At 42.5% G+C, this 24,659-nt stretch overlaps 1 protein-coding gene across 1 annotated transcript; it reads left to right on the top strand.

Annotated features, from left to right (window-relative positions):
- The first annotated feature begins 4,765 nt into the window (after window positions 1–4,765).
- LOC138795284 (cytochrome P450 2K6-like) lies at window positions 4,766–21,217 on the top strand. Its single transcript, XM_069974275.1, has 10 exons — window positions 4,766–5,012; window positions 8,868–9,061; window positions 12,161–12,323; window positions 14,635–14,784; window positions 16,797–16,957; window positions 17,124–17,300; window positions 18,152–18,293; window positions 19,751–19,935; window positions 20,603–20,717; window positions 21,033–21,217. Exons 1-10 carry the CDS (start codon window positions 4,766–4,768, stop codon window positions 21,215–21,217), a joined length of 1,719 nt encoding a protein of 572 aa, XP_069830376.1.
- The last annotated feature ends 3,442 nt before the right edge of the window (window positions 21,218–24,659 follow it).

Here is a 24,659-nt window from a genome sequence, read left to right as displayed (position 1 = left end):
AAAATGCAAGTGCTATGGCCTTTTAAGCACAAGGAGGAAAAAAACGAAAACGCAAAAATCGAAATTGGCTCTGTCTTTAAGGGGTTAAGCACAAGGAGGAAAAAAAAGGAAGTGCAAAAATGCAAGTTGGCTCTGTCCTTAAGGGGTTAAAAGAGAAGTCTGGCACAAAAAAATTAATTAAAGAATTGTATTGCCCCCCAAACGTTAAACAAATCACCAATATACACTTATTACGGGAAATGCACATAAATTGCTTTCCCCTGCACTTACTACTATTACCAACAGTTGTAATCTGGGTTCTTGGGCCTGTTCACCCACCAGAGCTGATCTGGTGGCTGATAATGATCAGATCACTGTGTAAGCTATGCCTGACACATCAAAGGCCATACCTGGCACAAACACTGCTATAGCTGAGCTGTTGCTTTTATACATGTATATTTACTACCCACTATGTCAAAATCCCTATATAATGCACTTATCAAAACATAATCCCCCATTCCCCTTATTGTTATCATCTACAGTTATTTATCCTTTTGATGCATATCTATATACATTATTTGTGCAATTTTTGAGTATTCCTGATATTGTTATACGACTCTTCCCTATAAACCCCCCATACCAGTATTTCTTGCACTATTCCTCCTGGGGCATACACAGGAATCCTAAGGCAATTTACTGAGGTAAGGTGCAGGAGCCAAACCAGTACCGTCCAGGTTAGGGTGAGAAGGTGACTATTCATATCTGCACCTTTATATCAAGGTATACATCAACTTTATTAACAAGGGAAAAGAAAAAGGTTACAGCTTCAGGTATGTTCACATGCTGTACAAACAACAGCCATTTGGCATAAACGGCTGTGGTTTAACGATACCTATGGCCGGAATTAATGTTCATGATCATTACTTCTAGCCAAAGGCAGTGTTAATCATTGGCCGTTAATGCCAATAGGCGTTGTTTGTACTGCGTGTGAACATAGCCTTAACCCATAGCTGAACTATGGGAGTTCGGAGGGGGTCACGCAGCGACCCTGCTCTGAACTGCCGCGATTCTGGATGCTATATGCAGCACGGGACCACGGTTATTAGCGGGCACTGTCCGAAAAGCAATAGAGCAAAGATCTAAAGATCTAATTGATCTATGCAGTATAACTATACTGCATAGATCTCAGTGAGAGATCAGTGTAGTAATACTAGAAGTCCCCCAGGGGGAAAAACCCTAACCCCAGGGGGGCTTCTAGTTAGTGTGTAAAAAAAAAAAAAAAAGTTTTTTCATTAATACAAAATCCCCTTACCCTAATAAAAGTTTTAATCACCCCCCCCCTTTCTCTATTTTGTAAATAAAAATAAATAAATCAATAAAAAAAACATGTTTGGTATCGCCGCGTGCGTAATCGGCTGAACTATTAAATTATCACATCTAAACGGTAAACGGCGTAAGCGTAAAAAATTCCAAAGTGCAAAATTGTGCATTTTTGGTCGCATCAAATCTCGAAAAATTGTAATAAAAAGCGATCAAAAGGTTGCATATGCGTAATCAAGATAACAATAGAAAGAACACATCATGGCGCAAGAAATGACACCTCACACAGCCCCATAGACTAAAGGATAAAAAAGTTATAAGGATGTTAATAGAGAGATTTTAAGGAACATATATTTTTTTTTTAGTTTTTACATTTTTTTTAAGCCATCAAATAAAAGAAAAGTTATACAAGTTACATATCACTGTAATCGTAACAACGGATTTACCCTTGGGCAAACAATTTCAATTTCAATTTCCCCACACATATAATTTTTTTCTGGTTTCACTGCATATTTTAGGCAAAAATTACATATGCCATTGCAAAGTAAAATTAGTGGCGCAAAAAATAAGGGCTCATCTGGGTCTCTAGGTGGAAAAATGCATGCGCTATGGCCTTATAAACACAAGGAGGAAAAAATGAAAATTGGCTGTGTCCCCTAAGGGTTAAAGTTATTAAAGGGGTTATCCAGCACTACAAAACCATGGCCACTTTTCCCCCTACTGTTGTCTCCAGTTCAGGTGCAGTTTGCAATTAAGCTCCATTTACTTCAATGGAACTGAGTTTCAAAGCCCCACCCAAACTGGAGACAACAGTAGGGGCAAAGTGGCCATGTTTTTGTAGCGCTGGATAACCCCTTTAAGATGTTACTATATGTTTACTATTCTACTAGACTACTTTAAATTTCTCTTCTCACTTCTAATTTTTGAATTTTGTTCAACTGGTTGTAGGTTTTGTCAAGGTAAAGTTGCATTTGTTTTACACAATCAATGACGTGCAAAACAAAGTAGAAAATGTTATTGGATCTGCTCAAGCCCAAGTAGAACATAGAAAAGAAATGCTGTATAATGATGCTGTCATCCATGAGATTCAAAAAATTGGTGACATCTTACCCAGAAGTAAAAATGAGCAAATCACTTGGAAATTAGTTTTGCAAAGTTCATGAATATTCGCACAAATTCACGAATACTCGCAAATTGCATACAAACAAATTTCATTAAAGAAGAACTCCAGGTAGAGGTGGGGGGGTATTCTGTATTGTGTTTCTGTCCTTCCTGGTTTAGCAGTTTCCAGAATGCAATGCTTTTCCTCAGCTGATTATCACAGTCCCCCACCCATAACAATCAGTAAAATTAGTGCTGCACCTGCTTTTGGCCGGTCAGAGATGGTGGATGACTTTGGGGATTGGAGGATCCAGCCAAGCCTCCTGTGACATCACGCCCTGCCCCCTGTCTGCATCATCAGCCTGTCCTCAGAAAAGACACACAATTTGAGACAGAGGCATGGAATATTTGTCTCCTAAGGGGGGGAGCAAGAAACAATGTGAATTGACACAGAGGCCATTTTTTTTTAATTCCTTGATTTCTATCAGCTACCAGTGTGGCAGAACCACACAGATACGGTAATACATTGTATAGACACATCTATATAACTTTTAAAGCACTTTTAATAGAAAACACGTTTTTCTTATCTGGAGTTCCCCTTTGAAAATAGTGGCGAGCGAACATGCCACTAATTGTTCTTGTTTGTTGATACAAACAATTTGTTCAATGATCGGAATGGTTATAAAGATAATTTTCGAACATGCGAACATTTATCTAGTGATGTACTCAACTGCGTAATGTAATATTCGCAAATGCGTAATGTACACAACTGTGTAATATGTATAACTGTGTAATGTTCGCAACTGCGTGAGTGTAAGCTAACCTGTTTGATCGCACTTACCATTTATAGTATATTTGCAAAGCAAATCTGGTGAATTCGCAAATCAGAATGAGGGAAATTATATGCCCGATTTGTGACGAATCAGAATTCATCAGATTTGCTTCGCTCTTCTCTACCCAGAATCCTCCTGCTGACAGATTGCCTTTAAAGCCTTCACCCCGCCTGTGCCGATACGGTGGGATGCAGCTCCTGTGCGAGATATGGGAAGGGCACTGGGAGAAAAAAGGTGTAGACTTAAAGCAAAGGGAGGCATAGTGGTCCTAGGTCCTAGGCCCACCTCCACAACACTGATGTAGCAGAAAATAAAAACATGTCTTACCAAAAATAATGCACAACCTTATGTACATCCTCTATACATCTTATCTTATATACACTGTACAGGTCCCCATACACTTTATACTAAAGCTGCCACTATAAAGTAAATTGGGGCCTCTAAAGTCTCCACTCGTACGAACATGAACTCTCAGCAATGATTCCCGCTGTCTGCCCGCTCCGTGGAGAGGGTGGATACAGCGGGAAGACCGCCTGGAAAACTGGGATAGAGCCATAGCCATAGGCTGTATCCCAGTTTTCCAGGCGGTCCCCCGCTGTATCCACCCGGAATCTGATGCCGAGCGTTCGGGTTCATACGAACCCGAACTTCGGCAGGTTCGGACCATCCTTAGTCTTCACCAACAGATGATTATAGGGGTCTGATGTGATAGAATTGTGCTGCCTAACCACTTATCCAAGCACCTCAGACAGGCTCTATGAGAAGAGCACCGAATATACTGCTCAATGCAATGTAATGGCACCGCATTGACCAATATATGTAATCCAAAGATTTCAGGTAATAGTTTCCCAGGGGGTCTTATAAAGTGTAAAATAAATAAATAAAACACGATTTTTTAAAAAGTATTTTTTTTTTAAATATGCCAAAACCTCTTCTCCTATAAAAGGTTTAAATCACCGCATTTCCCTTTATACAAATAAAAAAAAAAAATAATAATTAAATCAATAAACATATTATATATCCTAGAATACCTGATTGTCAGATCTAATTAAAATATAGAAATATGGTTTATGAATGAATGGAGTAAACGAAAAGAGGGAAAAACCTGCCAAGATTGCTGATTTTCATAAAGATCATGGTGCAAAAAAATGATGCCAAGTAAAGTCACAATAGAGCAATTTTAATCAATTATTTACAAAAAAGGTTTAACTGTTAAACAAAATAATAAAACATTAGAAAAGCTATGCAAACATGCATATTGTTTTATTCAGACTGACATATATAATAAACAGTAGATAACATGTCGGTTTTACCATAAAGTGCAATATGTAAACACAGAAAAACCCCAAAATTTGCTAAATTGCTTTTTTTCCTCCCAAATTTTCTCATAAATAATATTTTTGAAGTCCCATCATACATTTTACAAAATACACTAACAAAATACACCTGCTCCTGAAAAAAAAAACCCAAAGCTTTACATGGCCCTGTAGACGTAGAAATAAAATTAGGAGGAAAAAAACTAAAATGCAAAAATGATAATTGGCCTTTTTGGGTTTACGTACAAATATAAATCGGTCTTCAATTGGGAAGGTGGAGAGATTTTATCAATTCAAAGGATAGCAATAGCCTGCTCTTCAAAGGAAGAACAAGATGACTACTGGAATGTTGGGAGGTGGTCCCAGGTCAGCAGGTATTCTGAGGGCTGGAATATTTTGTATTGGGTTGGCAACAGACAATTCAGAAGGAGTGATAAGAGAGGCAGTAATATTCTCCGATTAGGTAAGTAACTGGGACTATTGGGAGTTTACCAGCAGCAAACATGTTATGAAAATTTTGGCAACTGTCATAAACTTGTAAGATCACTGTATACAAACATTAGCAAGGGAACACTTTCTGACACCATTTGATCTAAAAGATTTTTTTTTTGATGAACTATCCCTTCACGTACTAGATTTCCATAATTTTGGCCCATTGATGTGTTCATTTGTAATAATACTTGACTTCACAACTAAAATTTACTTGCAATACCACACTTAGCCACATGGTTTGCTGTATGAAAAAAAAAAAAACAATAAAAAAGCATGGAGCTGGGCAAAATTACAGTCTTAGGCTGGGTTCACACTACGTATATTTCAGTCAGTATTGTGGTCCTCATATTGCAACCAAAACCAGGAGTGGATTAAAAACACAGAAAGGCTCTGTTCACACAATGTTGAAATTGAGTGGATGGCCGCCATATAAGGCTATGTTCACACTGCGTATGATTCCGGCTGCATTTCGTACACTGCCATACATGTCCGGCTGAAACTACGGGCGTGGGGAAAATCGACATGCGGCCGGATGCGTACGCACCGCGAACATACGCCTGTAGTACAGTTAGGCTTCCCTAGCTTGTTTCGAAGCGATCTGAAACAGGTCATTTACTTGGAAAACTTCGCCCAGCCCAATAAAACACACAGAACCTTTTGGATCAAAAAATCAAGTTCAATTTGGCTGAAATAAGCACTCCGTACGGGACCGCACGCACTGAAATCCACGGCCGTGAGTTTCAACATTTCCGTCCTCAAACAATGGTCTTGTTCATTTTTCATGGTGCCGTATACGAATTGGCCGTAAGCTCATACGTAGTGTGCATTGTGCGGGCGTATATCCTATACTTTCAAGCGAACGCATATTTCAGTCAGTATTGTGGTCCTATTGCAACCAAAACCAGGAGTGGATCAAAAACACAGAAAGGATCTGTTCACACAATGTTGAAATTGAGTGGATGGCCGTCATATAACAGTAAATAACGGCCATTATTTCAATATAACAGCCGTTGTTTTAAAATAACAGCAAATATTTGCCATTAAAGATGACAGCTGCATCTGATTACCTGATGCAGCCGTTCCCTGGTGTCTTGTGGGGTGGATCGCTCCTCGGGGACATCCTGCTCCGTAATGGCGCTGATCCGGGCTCGACACTCGATTGCTTCCGGCTGCGGCAGCCGGAAGCAATCAAACTGCCTTTCTCATTGATCTATGCTGTATATCTACTGTACTTAAACAGATGCAAAAATGCAGTGTGAACTGAGCCTGATAGGACCTTGAATCAATCTGCAGTTTAGTTTATTCTGACAGCAGAAACCAGTTAATCCAGAATAAAGTACAAGAAGGTTAAGGTTTTTACACAGAGCGATTTTTCATGATTAACGACTAACGATAAACGATCGCAAACTTGATTGTTTATCGTTAACCTGAAATCGTTCACCATATAAGGGTCTATTTACACAGAAAGATTATCTGACAGATTATCTGCCAATGATATGAAGCCAAAGCCAGAAACAGACTATAAACAGAGATCAGGTCATAAAAGAAAGCCTGAGATTTCTCCTCCTTTCAAATCAATTCCTGGCTTTGGCTTCAAATCTTTGGGAGATGATCTGTCAGATAATCTTTCTGTGTAAATGGACTCTAATGGTGCGTTTACACAGGCAGATTTATCTGACAGATTTTTGAAGCCAAAGCCAGGAACAGACCATAAGCAGGGAACAGGTCATAAAGGAAAGACTGAGATTTCTCCTCCTTTCAAATCCATTCCTGGTTTTGGCATCCAAAATCTGTCAGATAAATCTGCCTGTGTAAATGCACCATCATACAGAACGATATTCGTTAGTTACAATCATTACTATAATTGTTATTGCGATCATTACTATGATCGTTTATTCCATCTAATCCCAGCAATGAGCAATGTGCAATTACACTGAACGATTAGTGAACAAATGCGGAACTTGAGCGAACGAATGTGGAATTACAGCGAGCGATTAGCAATAATTTTAGGTTCCGATCTAAATCAACGATCAACGACATACGAATAATTTTCCTGCAATTACACAGGATGATTATCGTTCAAATTTGCATGTTAATCGTCCCATGTAATAGAGCCCTTAGGGTAGATTCAGACTACGGAATCCACGCAGAGAAATTCCGGCAGTTTCTGTGGCTTGTACCCCATTCAGGGCCACGTGCATATCCGCCCGTGCCCGCGGGCTGATTCCGCGTTTTGCCAAAAGAACTGACATGTCTATTTTTTCGGCAGAATGCGGAATCCGCCCGTGCATAGAATGGTGTCTATGGCACGGGCGGATATGCGCCTTGGTTGTGAACAGGTATGAGCCACGGAATCCACCGGAACTTCTCAGCGTGGATTCCGTAGTCTGAACCTACCCTACATTAGGATGAAGCAAAATAGATTTCAATACGACAATACTACATCTGAATGAAATAGATGTCTCCAGATACTGGATCCAGGAACGAGTGAGTTTACTATGAGTCCAATTACTTCAGTTATCCGTTAAGATTTTTTAAAGATTGTAAAACAACTAAATCCTTAAAGGAACAGCGTTATGTCTAGAGCAGGGTTTAAATGGGCACTGTCATTAAAAACAACTTTACGTATTCTGACAAAGGCATCGATATCTAGAGAATTTGTACTTCACATTAACTACTAGGTGTCATTATTATTAGCTCCACTGCTTGTTGTCAATGATTGCATGTCAATAATTATAGCAATAGTGACCAAGAAGTGAGGACAGGAGATTCAAAACTCTGCTCCTATGCTATCAATCACAGTGCAGGGAGAGAGCAATAGACTTCAGAGAAACAGAGAGGCATCTCTACATTAGGTAAGTTCCTGATTTATTTTAGTTTTACAGTATAAATTTATGATTATATTGAGAAATAACTTTCTTGTATTTTTTTTATGTGATTTTCCACGTATTTGGCAAATTCGTAGAAGAAATTATGCAATCTTACCATGAATGGCACAATTCATGCTAAAATGGCACCATTATTTTTACAGAAATTCCCAATCAAAAATTTAGACAATTTTTCCACAATTGGTGCAAATGTTTCCAAAAATTGGAAAAAATACTGCACAGTAAAAAGGTGTTAAGATATATAAGTGCTCACAATTTATTATTATCAATTAAAATGCAATAGGAGTGAATAGAAATGTATAGCGCCCCCTTCCTGTGGTCAGTGTGGCTGTTACATTTTATATAGCATTGATGTATAGCAAAATGATGTACAGCCCTCCCCTACTTATCTGCTGGTTGTTGTAACTGGAAATACATCAGCTCAGTAAGTTGATTGAAAGCTCGAAGTCTTTGTCAGATCCTTTAGGTGCCAATGGTGCCAAGTGTTGTTGGGCAATATATACTACTATAAGACCATTGTATCCTGTACTATGTACTTGTTGTCTTGAATCATCTCCATCCACTGATACCAACATTTATCTCAGAGTATTGGGTCTGTATCCAGAAGCTGTATGCATCACTGTTACTGTTCCAATTGCTGCCCTTAAAATTTTCATAAATTGAGACTTTTTTGTAGCAGAAGTAAATTCTAAATCAAAAGTTTTTTTTCTGGTATTAGCTTGAAAAACTATATGTGAAACTCCCCTTAGCATATAATTGCCAGGAGCAACCATATTAATTGTGCTATGTTTTTTAAGAGGTCAACGTGGATTAAAAAAAAAAAAAAAAAAAGTCACTTACAATGAAATTTTTTATGTAGTCTCAGTTTGGTCATGTGATGTCTCATATGATACCATGATAAAAATAAATAATGAAAAACTCTCTTTTTCTTTATGTAGATTCAACCATCATGCTGGGTCCTGACTTTATTACTATTGTTCTCCTCTTCATAATTTTCTGTCTTTTCACCAAAGTATTTTATAACCAGAAGGAAAATAAGTACAAGAATTTCCCTCTCGGACCCAAGTGTTTGCCAGTCATTGGGAATCTTCATATATTTGACATAACGGACCCTTCTAGAACATTAACCCAGGTAAAGATTCCACTAGCTAATTTGACCTTGTGCTGTTCCCATGGAATAAGATACTTATTCTATGTAAAGTCCCTATTACACGGAGCAAGCGAGTGGCGGCTGGGATGATCTCCACTGACACCGGCCGTTCTGTGACACGGCCAGGTCACAGAATGGCTGGTGTAACTCACATAGTGTAAACACGGCCTGAAATTGCAAACACTCTGAACATGTTGTGGTGTATATAGAATAGGTTAATGGTGTCTTTACACAGACAGATTATTCTGACAGATTTTGGAAGCCACAGCCAGGAATGGATTTGAAAAGAAGAGAAATCTCAGTCTTTCCTTTTCGACCTGTTCCCTGTTTAAAGTCTGTTCCTTGCTTTGGCTTCACAAATCTGTCAGATAAATCTCTCTGTGTAAATGCACCATAACTCCTCTCAATGTAAGGTAACAGATCTTAGCACTTAAATATTTTTTATGTTTGTCCTTTACTCAGAATAGCATAATTTGTATCAGGCCAGCCTGTGAGGACAGACGGAAACACATTCTGTACATATATACGTTTTACATAAATACGCAAGTGCCGGGATTTCCTGACTACAACCTAAATTGTGGTCACTGTTAACAGGGCCGTATTAACAACAGCTGCTGTCCTAGGCACTTAACCTGAAGACGCTCCATCTTCACACATGAATCATGATTTTCTAGTTTCTGAACATCCTATTAATATCTTATCAGTCTTAGGCCGCGTTCCCACATTTACTGTATGTCACCACATGCAGCAGATTCCAGACCCTCATGTGGTAACCAATAGGCGTATGGCCAATAAACCTGGTAACAGCACATGGCTACTGGGGAAGAAATGGCAGCATAGTTTCGGCCACGTGCATTTCTCTACATTTAGAAACATTGTCTGAATCACAATTTTCAAGGTATTTACCTGCTTAAAACATGACCTGAACAATACCGCCATACTGTAACTGGATGACATCACCATACCAGACCTGACAAATATTACCGTCTCCCCCTTCCCCTTGAAAAGACACCAGATTTATTGGCAAGTCTGAACGGGTGGTGGGAGACAAAAATATAAAAACAAAAACAATTGTTTCCTTCCCCCTGCCCCTGCAAGGTGCTACCCTAGGAACCGGACCACAGTTGCCTAGTGGTAGATATGGCCCTGATTAATAATATAAATGGATCATTATGGCTATTATAGGGACTAGTATTTGTACCCAGGAAATTTTTGCAGAGGGGAGGAGATGTAAAAGCCAAAGTATTTTGTTGGGGTTTAATAGAAAATAATAAATATCTTATTCTCACCTACCATGCTCCCCTGGGGGTCCTGCTGTGCTCGCCTCTGCAGTGACATCCAGCTCACACAATCACTGACTAAGATTGGACATACCTAGAAACCTATGAAACAATACAAATACCTGGATCATCCCTGCGATCCAATGGACTCCAACTCTCTCCAATGGCAGATTTTTAGAAAAATTTCAACAAGCCACTGACTTACTCTCTCCTTCTGCCCTATATAATTGTACTTTCTAAAGGTGCCAAAACTGTTTCTTGTTAGAGGAAAAAGTGTATTGTGTTACCCTAGTCCTGTATCCAACTACTGTAGCTAAGGTGGAGAAGCTTGTTGACACCACAATAGACACTAAGAAGATATGGCACATGGCCCTCCATTTGAAAGTGTGGGGGGAAACTGCAATTAACAGTAATCTTGTTCAAATTTGCTTAGAGAATCTATACACTCTATAAGGCTATATTCACACACACAAGGCTATGTAAAAGTACGGCTGTTGTTGCCGATGGGAACAATGCCTTACTTTCAATGGGATCCCGGCCGGAGTGTATACACATCGTATGCGCTCCGTCCGGGATCCCATACGGGGCCGCAAAAAACTGACATGTCAGTTTTCTGCGGGCGCAATTCAATGAATTGGGGCCATAGGAAACCCTGTCGGTGCACACTATGAAGCGAGCGGCTCCGGCTGCTTCCTCCATAGTATGCAGGGGGAAGATCTGATGCGGGCGCGCGCTGATGCGTCCGCATCAGAGCTCTGCGGCCGGACAGATCATCCGACCGGTACTTAAGTACCGGCAGCGATGATTCGGGCAGAGACCAGCCGTTCTGTGACCCGGCCGGGGTCACGGAACGGACGGTCTTTTACATAGTGTGAACATAGCCTAAGGCTATGTGCACAATTAGTGTACCGACCGGATGATCTTTAGCGCCGCAGAGTTCTAATATGGGCGCATCCGTGCGTGCCTGCATCAGAACGCCCCACTGCACACGATGAAGCGTGCGGTCGGAGCCGCACGGTCCATAGTGTGCATTGACAGGGTTCTCTGCGACCACTATTTAATGAAAAGGGGCCGCAAAAAAATGACATGTCAGTTTTCTACGTCGCCACTAGGGATCCCGGCCGGAGTGTATACCATGTGTATACACTCCGGACGGGATTCCCTCGGCCTGCAGCACAATGTAATTTCCGTACCAATCATGGCCGTTGCAACAACCTCTGTGATTAGTACGGAACTTACGTTGTGAACATGGCCTAATAATGCTTGTTGGCACCACAATAGACACTAAGAGGATGTGGCACATGGCCCTCCATTTGAAAGTTGGGGGGGAAACTGCAGTTAACAGTATTCTTTTCTAAATTTGCTTCGAGAATCTGTATACACTATAAGGCTATGTGCACACTTAGTATGAGACTGACCGGGTCATGGAATGATGGTTCTCAGAAAAGGATAACCAGCCCGGCCGCATCAGAACTCCCCACTGCACACTATGGAGCGTGTGGCTGGAGCCGCACGCTCCATAATGTGCACTGACAGGGTTTTCTGCAACCGCTATTCACTGAATAGAGGCCGCAGAAAACTGACATGTCAGTTTTCTACCTCGCCGCTAGGGATCCCGGCTGGAGTGTATACCATGTGTATACACTCCGGATGGGATTTCCTCGGCCTGCAGCACGATGTAATTTCCGTACCAATCGTGATTAGTACGGAACTTCCGTTGTGTGAGCATGACCTAATAATGTATTATTACTATAAAGGACTGTTGTATTGCATTATATCATATGATCCTTTTCCTCAACAGTTAAGCAACAAGTATGGCCCAGTGTTCAGCATCCAGCTGGGAATGCAGAAGGTGATTGTATTGTATGGATATGATGCAGTGAAGGACGCGTTTGTCAACCATGCTGAAGAATTTGCTGACAGAGCTGACATACCGATATTCACGGACATATTCAAGGGACACGGTATAACAGACAGACCTTACCTTTGTGACTCTTTAAAGGAGGACGGTATGGGGTGCTGAAAAATTATAAACAAAGTAAACTTCCCTATCTTCATGCCCGTAGTGCCGCTCCCAGCTCCCAGTTAATAGCCACCAGTGTCCTGCAGCTCTTCCAGTTGCAACAACCAGCGGCCAATGGCTCAGCCGGCCTGCGATTTTGCAGCAGGAACACCCGGGTTTGTGACGTACCTAGTTTCCATCCAAAAATGACATCCAATGGCCGTCAGCTGGACCCAGGAGTCGTGATACGGAGGCACGAAGATGGATGAGTTTACTTTGTTTATTATTTTCCTGCATCCCCCTGCCTTTCCCCCTTTTTTGAATTTAGTGGGACTTCTCATTTAAGATGCACATGTACACTGTGCCATCAAGGTTATCACCCATGGAAATGCAGCTGTCATTGATAACCACATTCCTCTACCAAGTACTATGCTAGGGAAAATACTAGTCATAGCCACAAAAAGGTGAAAAAAACTAAGATTTTGTCACATTATATATCATTATTTTTTTTTCTTATCTACACTAATATTGCATCAATAAGAACTAGAGAACATGGCACAAAAAAGTTAGCCCCTAAAGAGCCCTGTAGATGGAAAAATAAAACGGTAAGCCTTTGATACAGCGTCCTGATTATACTCCTCTTAATAAACCCTTCTGTTCCACAGATATGCAGATTTAGGCTATGTTCACACTACGTAAGTTTCCGCCGTAGCGCGCTCCCTCAATAAGCGGCCGGAGTAGTTTGCGCACAATGGAAAGTATACGATCTACGGCTGCACAGTTCACACTAAGTAAGAACTTATGCCCGGATTGTATGCGGCGCCGTAAAAAATGAACCAGACCATTGTTTCGGGACGGAAATGCCGTAACTTATGCCTGTAGCGTAACATGCGGTCCCGTACGGAGTGGTGATATCTTCATTTTTACACTTTGATTTGCCGATCCAAAAGGTTTTGTGGGGTGTCCGGGGCTAGCCGAAGATATCCAAGCAAAAGACCGCTGTCAGATCTCTAGGTACGCCGCTCGGGAAGCGTACGTAGCTTACGCGCGTAAGTTCGCGGACCGTATGTAGCCGGCCGCAACTTGCGTAAATCCCGTCCGGAGTTTTACACGTATATGTCAGGCCGCGAAAAATATGCGGCCGGACATATACGTAGTGTGAACATAGCCTCAGAGTTTCTCAATTAACAATTGACTTAAAAGATGGGAGGGAACATTTTTATAAAGGGAGTGAATATCAGGTGGTGGGTGTGATTAAACAGTCAGGGTATATATTAGACATACACCCCCCTCAATGTAAAACATTCACCCTCCCCCCCCCCCCGACTGTATGATCACACCCATTACCTGATATTTACTGTAGTTATTAAAATTAAGTTCCTGCCCATCTTACTTTCAACTAAATTGTTAGATGAATTATAAGCACACATATCTTGCGCACAGAGAGGGCGTATCGAGAAACTATAAAATGGGCAACTAAGACAATTCTACTTCACACCAGTTTGATAAATCTCCCCCAAAGTGTCTACCTGCTAGGACCTCCAGTGATCATTTAAGGTCCCCATTCACATTAGTGAAAAGTCAGTCAAACCCACCAACTTTAGCAGGACCAATCAACTAACTCATGTGATTAGGAGTCTCCTGACAGATGATGTCAGTAAAAAGAATTTCAATGGATAAAATGCAGCCAAAGGTAACATGAGTTTTCTCGACTGGAACACACAAATGTTTGGCTAATCTCAATGTGGGTTACCACAAATCTGTGGGGAAACCTGACATTAAGGGACTCATTTATCAAAATGCGCCCCTGGCGAATGCCATGGAAGGGGGCAAGATTGACCAAATTTCTGTGGCATATGCCAGCCATATCCCCACTCAACTAATGATATAACATGGGTGGCGCAACAGGTTTGGGAGGAGGCATGGTCTATTTCCATGCCTCATATATTAAGGATTACGCCTGGAAACATAAACCAGGCAAAATATTTACACCTGATTCGGAGCAGGTGTAAATTTTTTAGGATCTTCTGCACCAAGGGTGTGCGCCTCTTAGTGAATCCAGCGGGGTAATTGGGGGAGGGGCCTAAATTAAGACCAATGTACAATCATCATTTTTTTTTTTTTCCCCTATGAAAATTGTTTTTATAGGTTGAACGTTATTGACTTTTATCTATCTAGACACATACAGTTAAATACAATTCCAATAATATTAATAATATAATAACTTGCAATAATCCAGCACTACTTTCTGTAAATTTCTCTTTTTTTTCAAGGCATTATTTTTTCTAATGGTGAAAACTGGAAAGTAATGCGACGATTTACAATTTCAACATTGAGAGACTTTGGGATGGGAAGGAAATCTTTAGAAGATCGGATAAATGAAGAGAGTGACTGCTTAGTACAGACATTTAAATCCTATGGAGGTAAGAAGTCCTATGTGCATTGCATCACAGACCAGAACCCAATGAACAGTGAGCTCTGACCAGAGCACATGTTCATCTTGTAGAGCATAAAGTGTCAGATACAACTGCACAATATGACATTATAGAAAACTATTCTCAGTGTTACCCAGAAAATGGATGCACCATTACAACCTATTAACCATCATGTCCCTGTACTAGAGCTGTGTCTTCCAAGTAGCAAATTCATGACTTCCAGCAGTGACCAGCATGGTCCGTTCTTTTTTGGTTGACTATGGAGGGGCTCTGCTACTTGTACTGGCTACATTTGATGTGATAGACAGACTGTCCAGAGAGTCTGCCCTTATGTCCCACACTTATTGCCCACAATTTCGTATAATGTTTAAGCCCAACTGCAAGGCCACCCCAGATATTGTTTACCAAGAACAGCCTTGCCAAATCGAGTTATTTGATTAAGTATAGTACCAACCAGCGTTGGCCATGACAAAGGTGAGTTCATAAGAGGAACATAACAGGAAGGGAGGGTTAGTTGACAGTTATTGACCAATGTCAATGACTATTAGGGATGAGCGAACTGTCGGACTTTTGGTCCGACGGCATCTTTGCTCAATTACTATGCCTGCGATGCCTGCAATCCCGGGTGCATAGTTGTGATCCCGGCAATCTGCGGGCAGGATCTTCCAGGGAATTCAAGATACATTCCCTGGATTTCCCGGAAATGTATCTTGAATTCCCTGGAAGATCCTGGCCGCAGATTCCCAGGAGTGCAACTTTGCACCCGTGATCGTAGGCATCGCACTGGAGTGAGCAGCTTTCGGACCGAAAGTCCGAAAGTTCAGCTCAGCCTTAATGACTATCCCACTAAGGGGCCATTCACAAGTCCGCAAAATACTGTCCGTGCAGGAACGGTATTCTGCGGACAGGAACTGGGAGCTCTCGGCATTAGCATTCTTTATGATGCTAACAGCTCCAAAAGAGTATATATATATATATATATATATATATATATAAGCAAAGCAAATCTGCAAATTCCGATTTGCTGTGAATTGGGCATTAAATTTGCTTGGTATCGGTTTGCGTATTCACCAGATTCACTTTGCAAATTAAACATGGCGGCCACACATGTTGGCTTACAGAACTGTCTTTTGGCAGGAGCGAGGGGTTATCCATAATCCTTTGCACCCGTCTCATTAGCTGCAAACCACACTGTGATGTCAGCAACCCCCCCTCCCTCCCCCCCTCTCAACATAAGGTGATTGGCTTCCTTCAGGCGGCCAGTCAGCTGTGTTTAGTGGAGAGCAAGTTTCAGCAGGCAGTTAGAGGAACAATTAGAAGTGAGAGTTACAGAGAGATAGGGAAATATTTGGAGGAGAGGATGGTGGATTGTGGGTGCTTTTCTGTGGGAGCAGTGAAGCCATTGTCCAGTATACCAACTAACAGGGTGACTGTTGTTCATTATTTCAAGTCTCTGGGTGCTGGGTGTGCATTATAGGAAGTCACAGTGACCACAGTGTCCATCTTAATAACTCACAGGGTGCTCATTTACCAATGCCCACTGCTGTTCTGGAAGAACATTAATATTACGCCTCTGACCCACCATTGCCCACTACTGTCCATGACGGAAATTGAATGATTGACAGGCTGATTGACAGGCTGATTGGCGTTTACATTTTCCAATTTTAACACTGTAAATCGCTACTCCTAACAGTCCCACTATTCACGAATTCATAAGAATATTCACAAAATGTATTTCCAAGTGATTCTCTCATCTCTATGTATGAATATTCTTCCAACTTTACAGACTTGCTGTGTCAGTGCGGAAGCTCAAACATTTAAACTATTTTGGAGCTCCCAGCAACATTATGAATGATGATGCCAATGGGGCTGAGGTCTGGTCCACAGAATACGTTTTTTACAGTAAATGACCCATAAGGGTCCTATTTTATCAGAATAGTCTACATTTTGTTTAAATATAGTGGACAATATTATACCCCCGTTTTGTATACTTCTTCCAGGAAAGCCATTTGAGAACACTACCATCATTAACAGTGCTGTCGGCAATATCATTGCTTCTATATTATTTGGCCACCGATACAATCATGGAGATCCTACAATCCTAAAATTCATGAGTTTAGTCAATGAAGACTTTAAGCTCATGGGAAGCCCAATGATCATGGTAAGTTTACATTGCATTAGGCCCAAGCACTAGACATGTATCCAATGTTTTTCTATGATCATGGCATATTTTTTATTGTTACAAAACATTACAAGACGTGATACCCTTGATAGTGGTTAGAGATTTTTTTTTTATTAACCCTTTACATGTTTTACTTCTCTTTAAGTTGTACAACATATATCCAAACTTAATTCGTTGGTTACCTGGAGGTCACAGGACACTGTTTAAGAACAATTCAGAGTTTCAAGACTTCATAATCAAAACGTTCATCAGGCAGAAGAATCGGCTGGATGTCAGACACCAGGGGAGCCTTATTGATGCCTTTCTGACAAAGCAGCTGGAGGTAATCTGGTATGATATGTGACATAATCAACCCTCAGTAGACATGATATAGATGTTATGGGCACGCCATTTAGGCCTGGCTCCCAGCACTGCTGGAGTGTGCGGCCGCCCCCTGCTGATGCCATCCCTGGCAACCGGCACAGTCGAGTGCAGGGTGCACGCCAACAGCATCCCTAGCTACCAGCTAGCCAGGTTGCTAGGGGGTGCGGCGGCTTCCTTTGATCTTGCCGGGGCTTCACCGCCCCTGGCCAAGTGGCACTGGTGGCTATCATTGTGTATTACTGACTGGAAGCTGGCACCACCAGTGAGCTTGATGTGGGTAGTGGGTGGTGTACTTGATGTGGAGCTGGGAGCTGGGCCTCCATAAATATATTCCCCTATGTGTCCTCTTTGCCTGCGATAGAGCCTCAGTTTCTGAGTCTTACTTGACCTTGCGTTTTATTTTGATTGGGTTCCTGGTTACCTGATTCTGGCTTTTGACTACCCTTTTGACTTACGTTCGTGTACTGTGCTGACAGACTGTTGCCAACCTTGCTATCCTGACCACATATTATTGTGTTTGTCTGTCTTGTCCTTGTTTTGTGTAACACCCGTGCAGGCGAGGGACTATCGCTCAGTTATCCACTGCCGTTTAGGGCAGTTGCGGTAAGTAGGGAGGGTCAGCGGGCGGGTGGCAGTGCTAGGGCATCACCTGTCTTATGTCCTCCAGTTTCCTGGTCCTGAAAGTAGATTTCTGTGTTGGTGTACGTCTTTATGTTTCCAAGTCCATGCAGGGACATACAGAAGTTCTCTTTCTGTGTAATCCTGTATGAAGGAAGTCAGTCACCACTAAGGTCTTTATTAATATTCCAGAATAATCCTGAATCGGACCAGTATTTTCATAATGACAACTTAATCGCCCTTGTGTCCAATTTGTTTATTGCCGGGATGGAGACGACTTCTACAACTATGAGATGGGCCATCCTGCTGATGATGAAATACCCAGAGATCCAAAGTAAGGAACCTTCAGGATATTTCTTAACACAGCAGTTTATGCATGTAGACTAGAGATGAGCGAACCTTGAACATGCTCGAGTCGATCCGAACCCGAACTTTCGGCATTTGATTAGCGGTGGCTGCTGAAGTTGGATAAAGCCCTAAGGCTATGTGGAAATCATGGATATAGTCATTGGCTGTATCCATGTTTTCCAGACAACCTTAGAGCTTTATCCAAGTTCAGCAGCCCCCGCTAATCAAATGCTGATCGTTCGGGTTCGGATGGACACGAACCCGAACCCGGTTCGCTAATCTTTAATGTAGACAAATCCCTGCCCAGATGTGGGGGTCGAAGACCAGACAATTTGTTCTCCAAAACTTGTGGCCAATAGCTATCTCATGTGGAAATGCTTTTGTTATACTTTGGGCAATGTTTGACTGGTGTGATTTATTTGCAGCAGTAATGGTCAACCTTTTGGTCAACCACCACTTGATGTGGCTTGAGACTCCATTTGAGGGACACAAATGATCTTCAATTACTTTTCTCCCTACATTTGCAGTGGACCCTTCGTTATGCTTGTGCTGTCTTTATATACCATGGTAAATGGACTCATCTCTTGCCAACTAAAGATTAGTGCAACTTGAGTATGCTTGAGCCTGATCGTTCGCCATTTGAATACTGGTGACTGAAGAAGTTGGATGCAGCCCTAAGGAGTCAGAGCAAACAGACATATGCTGTATTCTACTTAGGAGCGGCATCCAACTTTTTCAGCCACTGGTATTCAAATGCCGAAAGATCGGACTTGAGCATGCATGAGTTGAACTCATCTCTATTGCCAACCCCTTCCTGTTTATCTTGATTGCAAATCAAAAACTGTAACAGCAACATAAATGTGGAAGTGTTGGGGAGGGATAAGTCTAGTAGCACTTCACCGGCGGGGTCATGCCTTCAGCACACTTGTGGGCACAAATAAAACTTGGATTTTTGGAATAACCTGATTCCTAGGAACATTTGCAGTGTTCTTGAGGAATGAAACAACCAATCAACTGCCACTATATCACTAGTACTCCCCAACCTCTCTGCCTTAATCTTGATGTGATTTTTGGCTTGACAGCCAGCTAACATGCACAGATTGGAGGGTGGTAAGAATTGTAAAGGAAATGTGACCCTGTATATATAGTGCGCCCACCTACCTGCTATATTCTACAGGTAGCCGCATCATTGTCTGATGCTTCCACCTAACGACCAGTTTATTAAAGTTTAAGCAGAAGAGAAATAGACATGAGAATAGACCTTGCAGCTACAGAGTTGCCACCATTGCTTTATAGTGTCCATTCTAGAAATAACGATTACCTGAGATGTCACCTTCGTCGTTGACCTATAAGATTAGAATTTTTTAAGGAATTTTTACAGTTTAGTTTTTTATATCATTAAACATTCCATAAGTCATTGCTGCATGTATTATGTTATTTAAGAAAATGTTCAAAAGGAAATAGACCAAGTAATAGGACTACGCCAGCCTCAGATGGAACATCGCAAACACATGCCCTACACGGACGCTGTCATACATGAGATTCAGAGGTTTGGGAATATTATACCCGCTACGGTTCCACATGCTGCAACTCAGGATGTCATGTTCAGAGGCTACTTCATTCCAAAAGTAAGAAATATTAAAGGGGTATTCCAGATTTTTTTTTTCTTATTCTTACATTTAGGGTGAGCAGTAAAGGGTGACACTGCTCCTCTGCTACCACCAGTGGCTGTTATGCGAACTGCAGGGCTGCGCAAACCCTGGTTTAGCACAGATACATATTGCTAGAGCTGCTTCATGCAGATACTGAGCCTCCCTTGATGTCTATAAAATATATGTTAGCATTAGAACAGACATAACACTTTGGCAAGCTGTCTGTGTCAGGAGCACTGCAGGCATGGTAGCCTCTTTCCAATTGGGCATTGATTGACAATTATCCCTGCTTGTTCTGCTACAGTGTGGCACATCTGAAACCAACTACTTCTAACATAAATGTCTTTCCCAAGTTTAATGTCTATTCTGATGCTAATGTGCATTATTTAGTCATTATTTATCAGAGGAGGCTCAGTATCACCAGTGCTGTCTCAGATATGTAACTGTTGTGGGACCAGGGCTTGTGCAGCCCTGCAGTTCCCAGCACAGACATTGGTGGCAGCAGTGAGGCCGTATCACCCCTTACTGCTCCCACTCAGTTTAATAAAATTATGTTACAACGATATATACCTTAAAAATGTAAAAGTAAAATAATTTCTTCTACCCTTTCTATTTTATGTATTCCTCTCTCTAATATCTCCAGGGCACCCAAAGTAATAAAAATTACTTTGAAAAACCGGATGAATTTTATCCAGAACATTTTCTCAATTCTCAAGGACACTTTGTGAAAAATGAAGCCTTTCTGCCCTTTTTAGCAGGTATAACACTTGACATGCGTCCACAGGGAGACATTGCTCATCCAGCACTTGCCCCATGTTGTGTGGAATTAAATATCTGGATGTAAAAATCTGTATTCACATTCAGTGGTTGGTACACAACTCTTCCCCAGGCCCTATGTATATCCATACCATAGACAGGGCAGATTTGTATCACTGGAAGTAATGCACATAATGAAAGTTGAAAAAGATACATAAAATACTCAGTACCCATGCGAATCTAAGTAACCCCACAGCTTCCCTCACATACACATGAGGCCACAAATATCATGACCAACTCTTTTCCTTTTATTCTAGGTAAAAGACGGTGCGCAGGAGAGATCCTGGCTAAAGCCGAGCTGTTTATCTTCTTCACCAAGCTATTGCAGAACTTTACTTTCCAGGCTCCTCCTGGCATTGAGGTTGACATTACCCCTGTAGTCGGGTTCACCAATGCTCCAATGATGCATGACATGTGCGCTGTGCCACGTCATAGTGACTAACAGCCCTGGGTGAAAGTTAATGTTGGCTGGTGTCCTCTATCCCTGTTGTCTTCACTTCTTGTGCATGATGATGTCTTGTCCATGGTACCTGACCACAGTCATCAGTCTTTCCACTGCTATGATATGGAAATAATCATGAATCCATGGCTACCAAATGTCTTCTACTTACAACTGACAGAATTTAAAAAAATTATATTGTTGGAGGGTCACTTACTTTCCAATTTCAGACATTAAGAAAAAAAGGTCACCCCTGCAAGTTCTTCTCCCATTTGCACAGAACCCCACTCCAACAGTGAACTTCAAATGCAAAACAAATGGATCCAGTGATCAAGTGAAGAAAGAAACAAAAAAAAAAATAACTATTTTGTTAAATTTTCAGCATATACAGGAAAAATATGATGTGACTCCCAGAAAGATGCCTACTAGTTTCAGTTTCAGGTGCGTTCCCATGCACTTATTCATGGTTGGCAATAAATGTGTGTGTAAACGCTACTGAGCCTAGTAGGCTTTATATTGTATACAAATTTACTGATGTATGAGGTTTTTAACAACTCTACACATCAACATTTTAGTTCCCCAAACCGACAGATTTAGGGGGAGATTTATCAACAGGGGATTTTTCTAGATGTGGTCTATTTCTGCTTTGGTAAGAATAGACTGGTCTATTTAAAGGGAGCCTGTCACCGGGGACGCGGGCACAGAGCCCCCCCGACCCCCGCTGCAGCCCCCGGATACTTACCCATTGCGATGAGTCCCGTTCCTGGAGCCGGCCCCGGGACGAAGATATTAGCGCCCGAAGCCGTGCGCGAGCTGTATGCAAATGAGCAGAGATGAGTCCGATGCCCATAGAGAATGACGGCTCTGTCATTCTCTATAAGCGTCGGACTCATCTCAGCAGCGCGCGCGCACGGCTTCGGGCGCAGAAATCTTCGTCCCGGGACCGGCTCCAGGAACGGGACTCATCGCAATGGGTAAGTATCCGGGAGCTGCACCGGGGGGGGGTCGGGCGGGCTCTGTGCCCGCGTCCCCGGTGACAGGTTCTCTTTAAAGTGCAATTTACTATCAGGGATAAGCCTGGTCTATTTTCTGTGGTGCTGATTTGTTTGCCTCAGAATTGTCTCTAAATAGTCTCATTGGCCCTGATTTGCCTCCTGGGTAATGAGCATTTTCTTCTCCCTTCCTTTTTCAGATCCCGGCATGCAGAGGATTACGGCGGATTCGTTTGGATTACGTCGATGACCGGCGGACTTTACTGTTCAATAAAATGGTCAACGAGGGGTGTGGGGGTGTTTTTATTTGAATAAAAACATTTTCTAGGTGTATTTGTGTTTTCTTTCATTACTTTATAGACTTAGTAGTGGAAGCTGTCTGATAGACGGACTCCATTACTAAGTCGGGCTTAGTGTTAGCCGGTATAAAATGGCTAACACTAACCCCCCATTATTACCCCAGTACCCAATGCCACCAGGGGTACTGGGAAGAGCTGGGTGCCAGTGGTCCCAGAGCGTCAAAATTGGGGCTCCTGGACTGGGCAGCAGCAGGCTGGTAAGATTTAGGCTGGGGAGGGCCTAAACCAATGGCTCTTCCCACCCTGGTGTGACCAGGCTGCTGTTGTTTGGTTATTAACCCGGCTGGTTACGTAAATAGAGGGGCCCTATGCGATTTTTTTTTTTATTATTTATTTATTTTAAAAAAAAAACGCATAGGGTTCCCCCTATTTTCATAATCAGCCGGGTTAAAAAACAAGCAACAGCAGCCTGGTAACACCAGGGTGGGAAGAGCCATTGGTTTAGGCCCTCCCCAGCCTAAATATTACCAGCCTGCTGCCGCCCCACTCCAGGAGCACCAATTTTGACGCTCCGGGACCACTGGCACCCGGCTCTTTCCAGTACCCCTCGTGGCATTGGGTACTGGGGTAATAATGGGGGGTTAGTGTTAGCCATTTTACACCGGCTAACACTAGGCCCCGACTTAGTAATGGATTCCGTCTATCAGACAGCTTCCACTACTAAGTCTGTAAAGTAATGAAAGAAAACACAACACACCTAGAAATTTTTTTTTTATTCAAATAAAAACACCCCCACACCCCTCATTGACCATTTTATTGAACAGTAAAGTCCGCCGGACATCGACGTAGTCCAAACGAATCCACCGTAATCCTCTGCATGCTGGGATCTGAAAAAGAAAAGTCACAAGCAAAAACAAATAGCAAGTAAGGGGTTAAGTCCCAGGGAGCCAGACTGTAACTCCCATGCCTATGCTGGAGGTCACCCAGCTTTCCCAGCATCCTGTAAGGTTAACCCTTACAGGATCATGGGAAAGCTGGGTGACCTTCTGTATGGGCATGGGAGTTACAGTCTGGCTCCCAGGGACTTAACCACCTGGGGACCAGACTGTTCTGGCACTGCACCTGCACCAGCAAGGAAGGGGGTTAAGTGCCCCCTTCCTTGCTGGGGCAGATGCAGTGGGATCTCCATGGGGAAGGAGGGGGTTGATGCTAGGGGCTGGGGGTTACCTGCTGAGTCTTCTTCAGCAGTTGGCAGCAGTCCCCGAATGTCCCGGTAAGCTCCGCCCCCGAAATTGCGCAGCGATTTTGGGGGTGGAGCTTATCGTCACGGGGGGCGGAGCTTACCGGGACATTCGGGGACTACTGCTGCAGTGTCCCAGAACATGCAGACTACTACTCCTATTATGCCCATTTCTATTGCTGTGTCAATGCCTGTTCTGGTAAGTGTTTGCACTGCAACTGCTGCTGGTTTTTCCCTAGTATTCTCTGGTAATGTGCATTCTCATGTGTATTCTCATGTATTCCTGTGTATTATTGCATTGTACAGTGGTATGCAAGGCTGTTGATCACGTGACCTGTAACCATGGTTTCTCCAATGGCCGACTAGCTCTGGCCAGGAACAACCATGTGACCTCCCACTTCCTCCTAACAAGTGAGTCTTCCCCCTGCTTCCAAGCAAGGAGGATGTGTATCGTCCCTCTCCTGCCTCAGAGGAGTTGGGCTTCTTCTCTGCAGCTCCCACTTCACCACTAGAAGTGTGGATCAGGTGCTCTGCTATATTAAAGTCTTCGGCTGTATCTGCCGGCTCAAGTGTCTGGAGTCTTCTCTCTCATCTGGGTGTCATTCCGTTATCTCTCCTCATCGCTACAAGGATTCACAGCAAGTATTATTCTCAAGCTAATCCACCCAGCAACGCTATTCCTCTCATACTCCTACTCCCATCATCCGGCACGTATTCTCACAGCCTATGCAGCATCACTCCTGCTTTATTTGTCAAAGCCTGCTATATACCCGGTTGCATCCGGACAGAACTGTTGCTACTAGTTACCTTATCTATAATAAAACCGCTGTTACTGAACCCTGGCATTGGTGTCCACTAACTGGTGCCCTGACTAAGTGCAGCGAAGAATCGCATGCCCATCATCACCCGCAGAT

The sequence above is a fragment of the Dendropsophus ebraccatus genome, chromosome 6 (assembly GCF_027789765.1).
Source record: "Dendropsophus ebraccatus isolate aDenEbr1 chromosome 6, aDenEbr1.pat, whole genome shotgun sequence".
Taxonomy (NCBI): Eukaryota; Metazoa; Chordata; class Amphibia; order Anura; family Hylidae; genus Dendropsophus; species Dendropsophus ebraccatus.
This window is presented reverse-complemented; position numbering and strand designations above follow the sequence as displayed.

What these genes read in the sequence shown, in the direction of transcription:
- LOC138795284 (XM_069974275.1), top strand. Translation starts at nt 4,766, where the DNA reads ATGATAATTGGCCTTTTTGGGTTTACGTACAAATATAAATCGGTCTTC. An exon ending in CTTCTAGAACATTAACCCAG is followed by an intron (nt 9,062 to 12,160) that starts GTAAAGATTCCA and finishes TTTCCTCAACAG; the next exon opens with TTAAGCAACAAGTATGGCCC. An exon ending in GGACATATTCAAGGGACACG is followed by an intron (nt 12,324 to 14,634) that starts GTATAACAGACA and finishes TTTTTTTTCAAG; the next exon opens with GCATTATTTTTTCTAATGGT.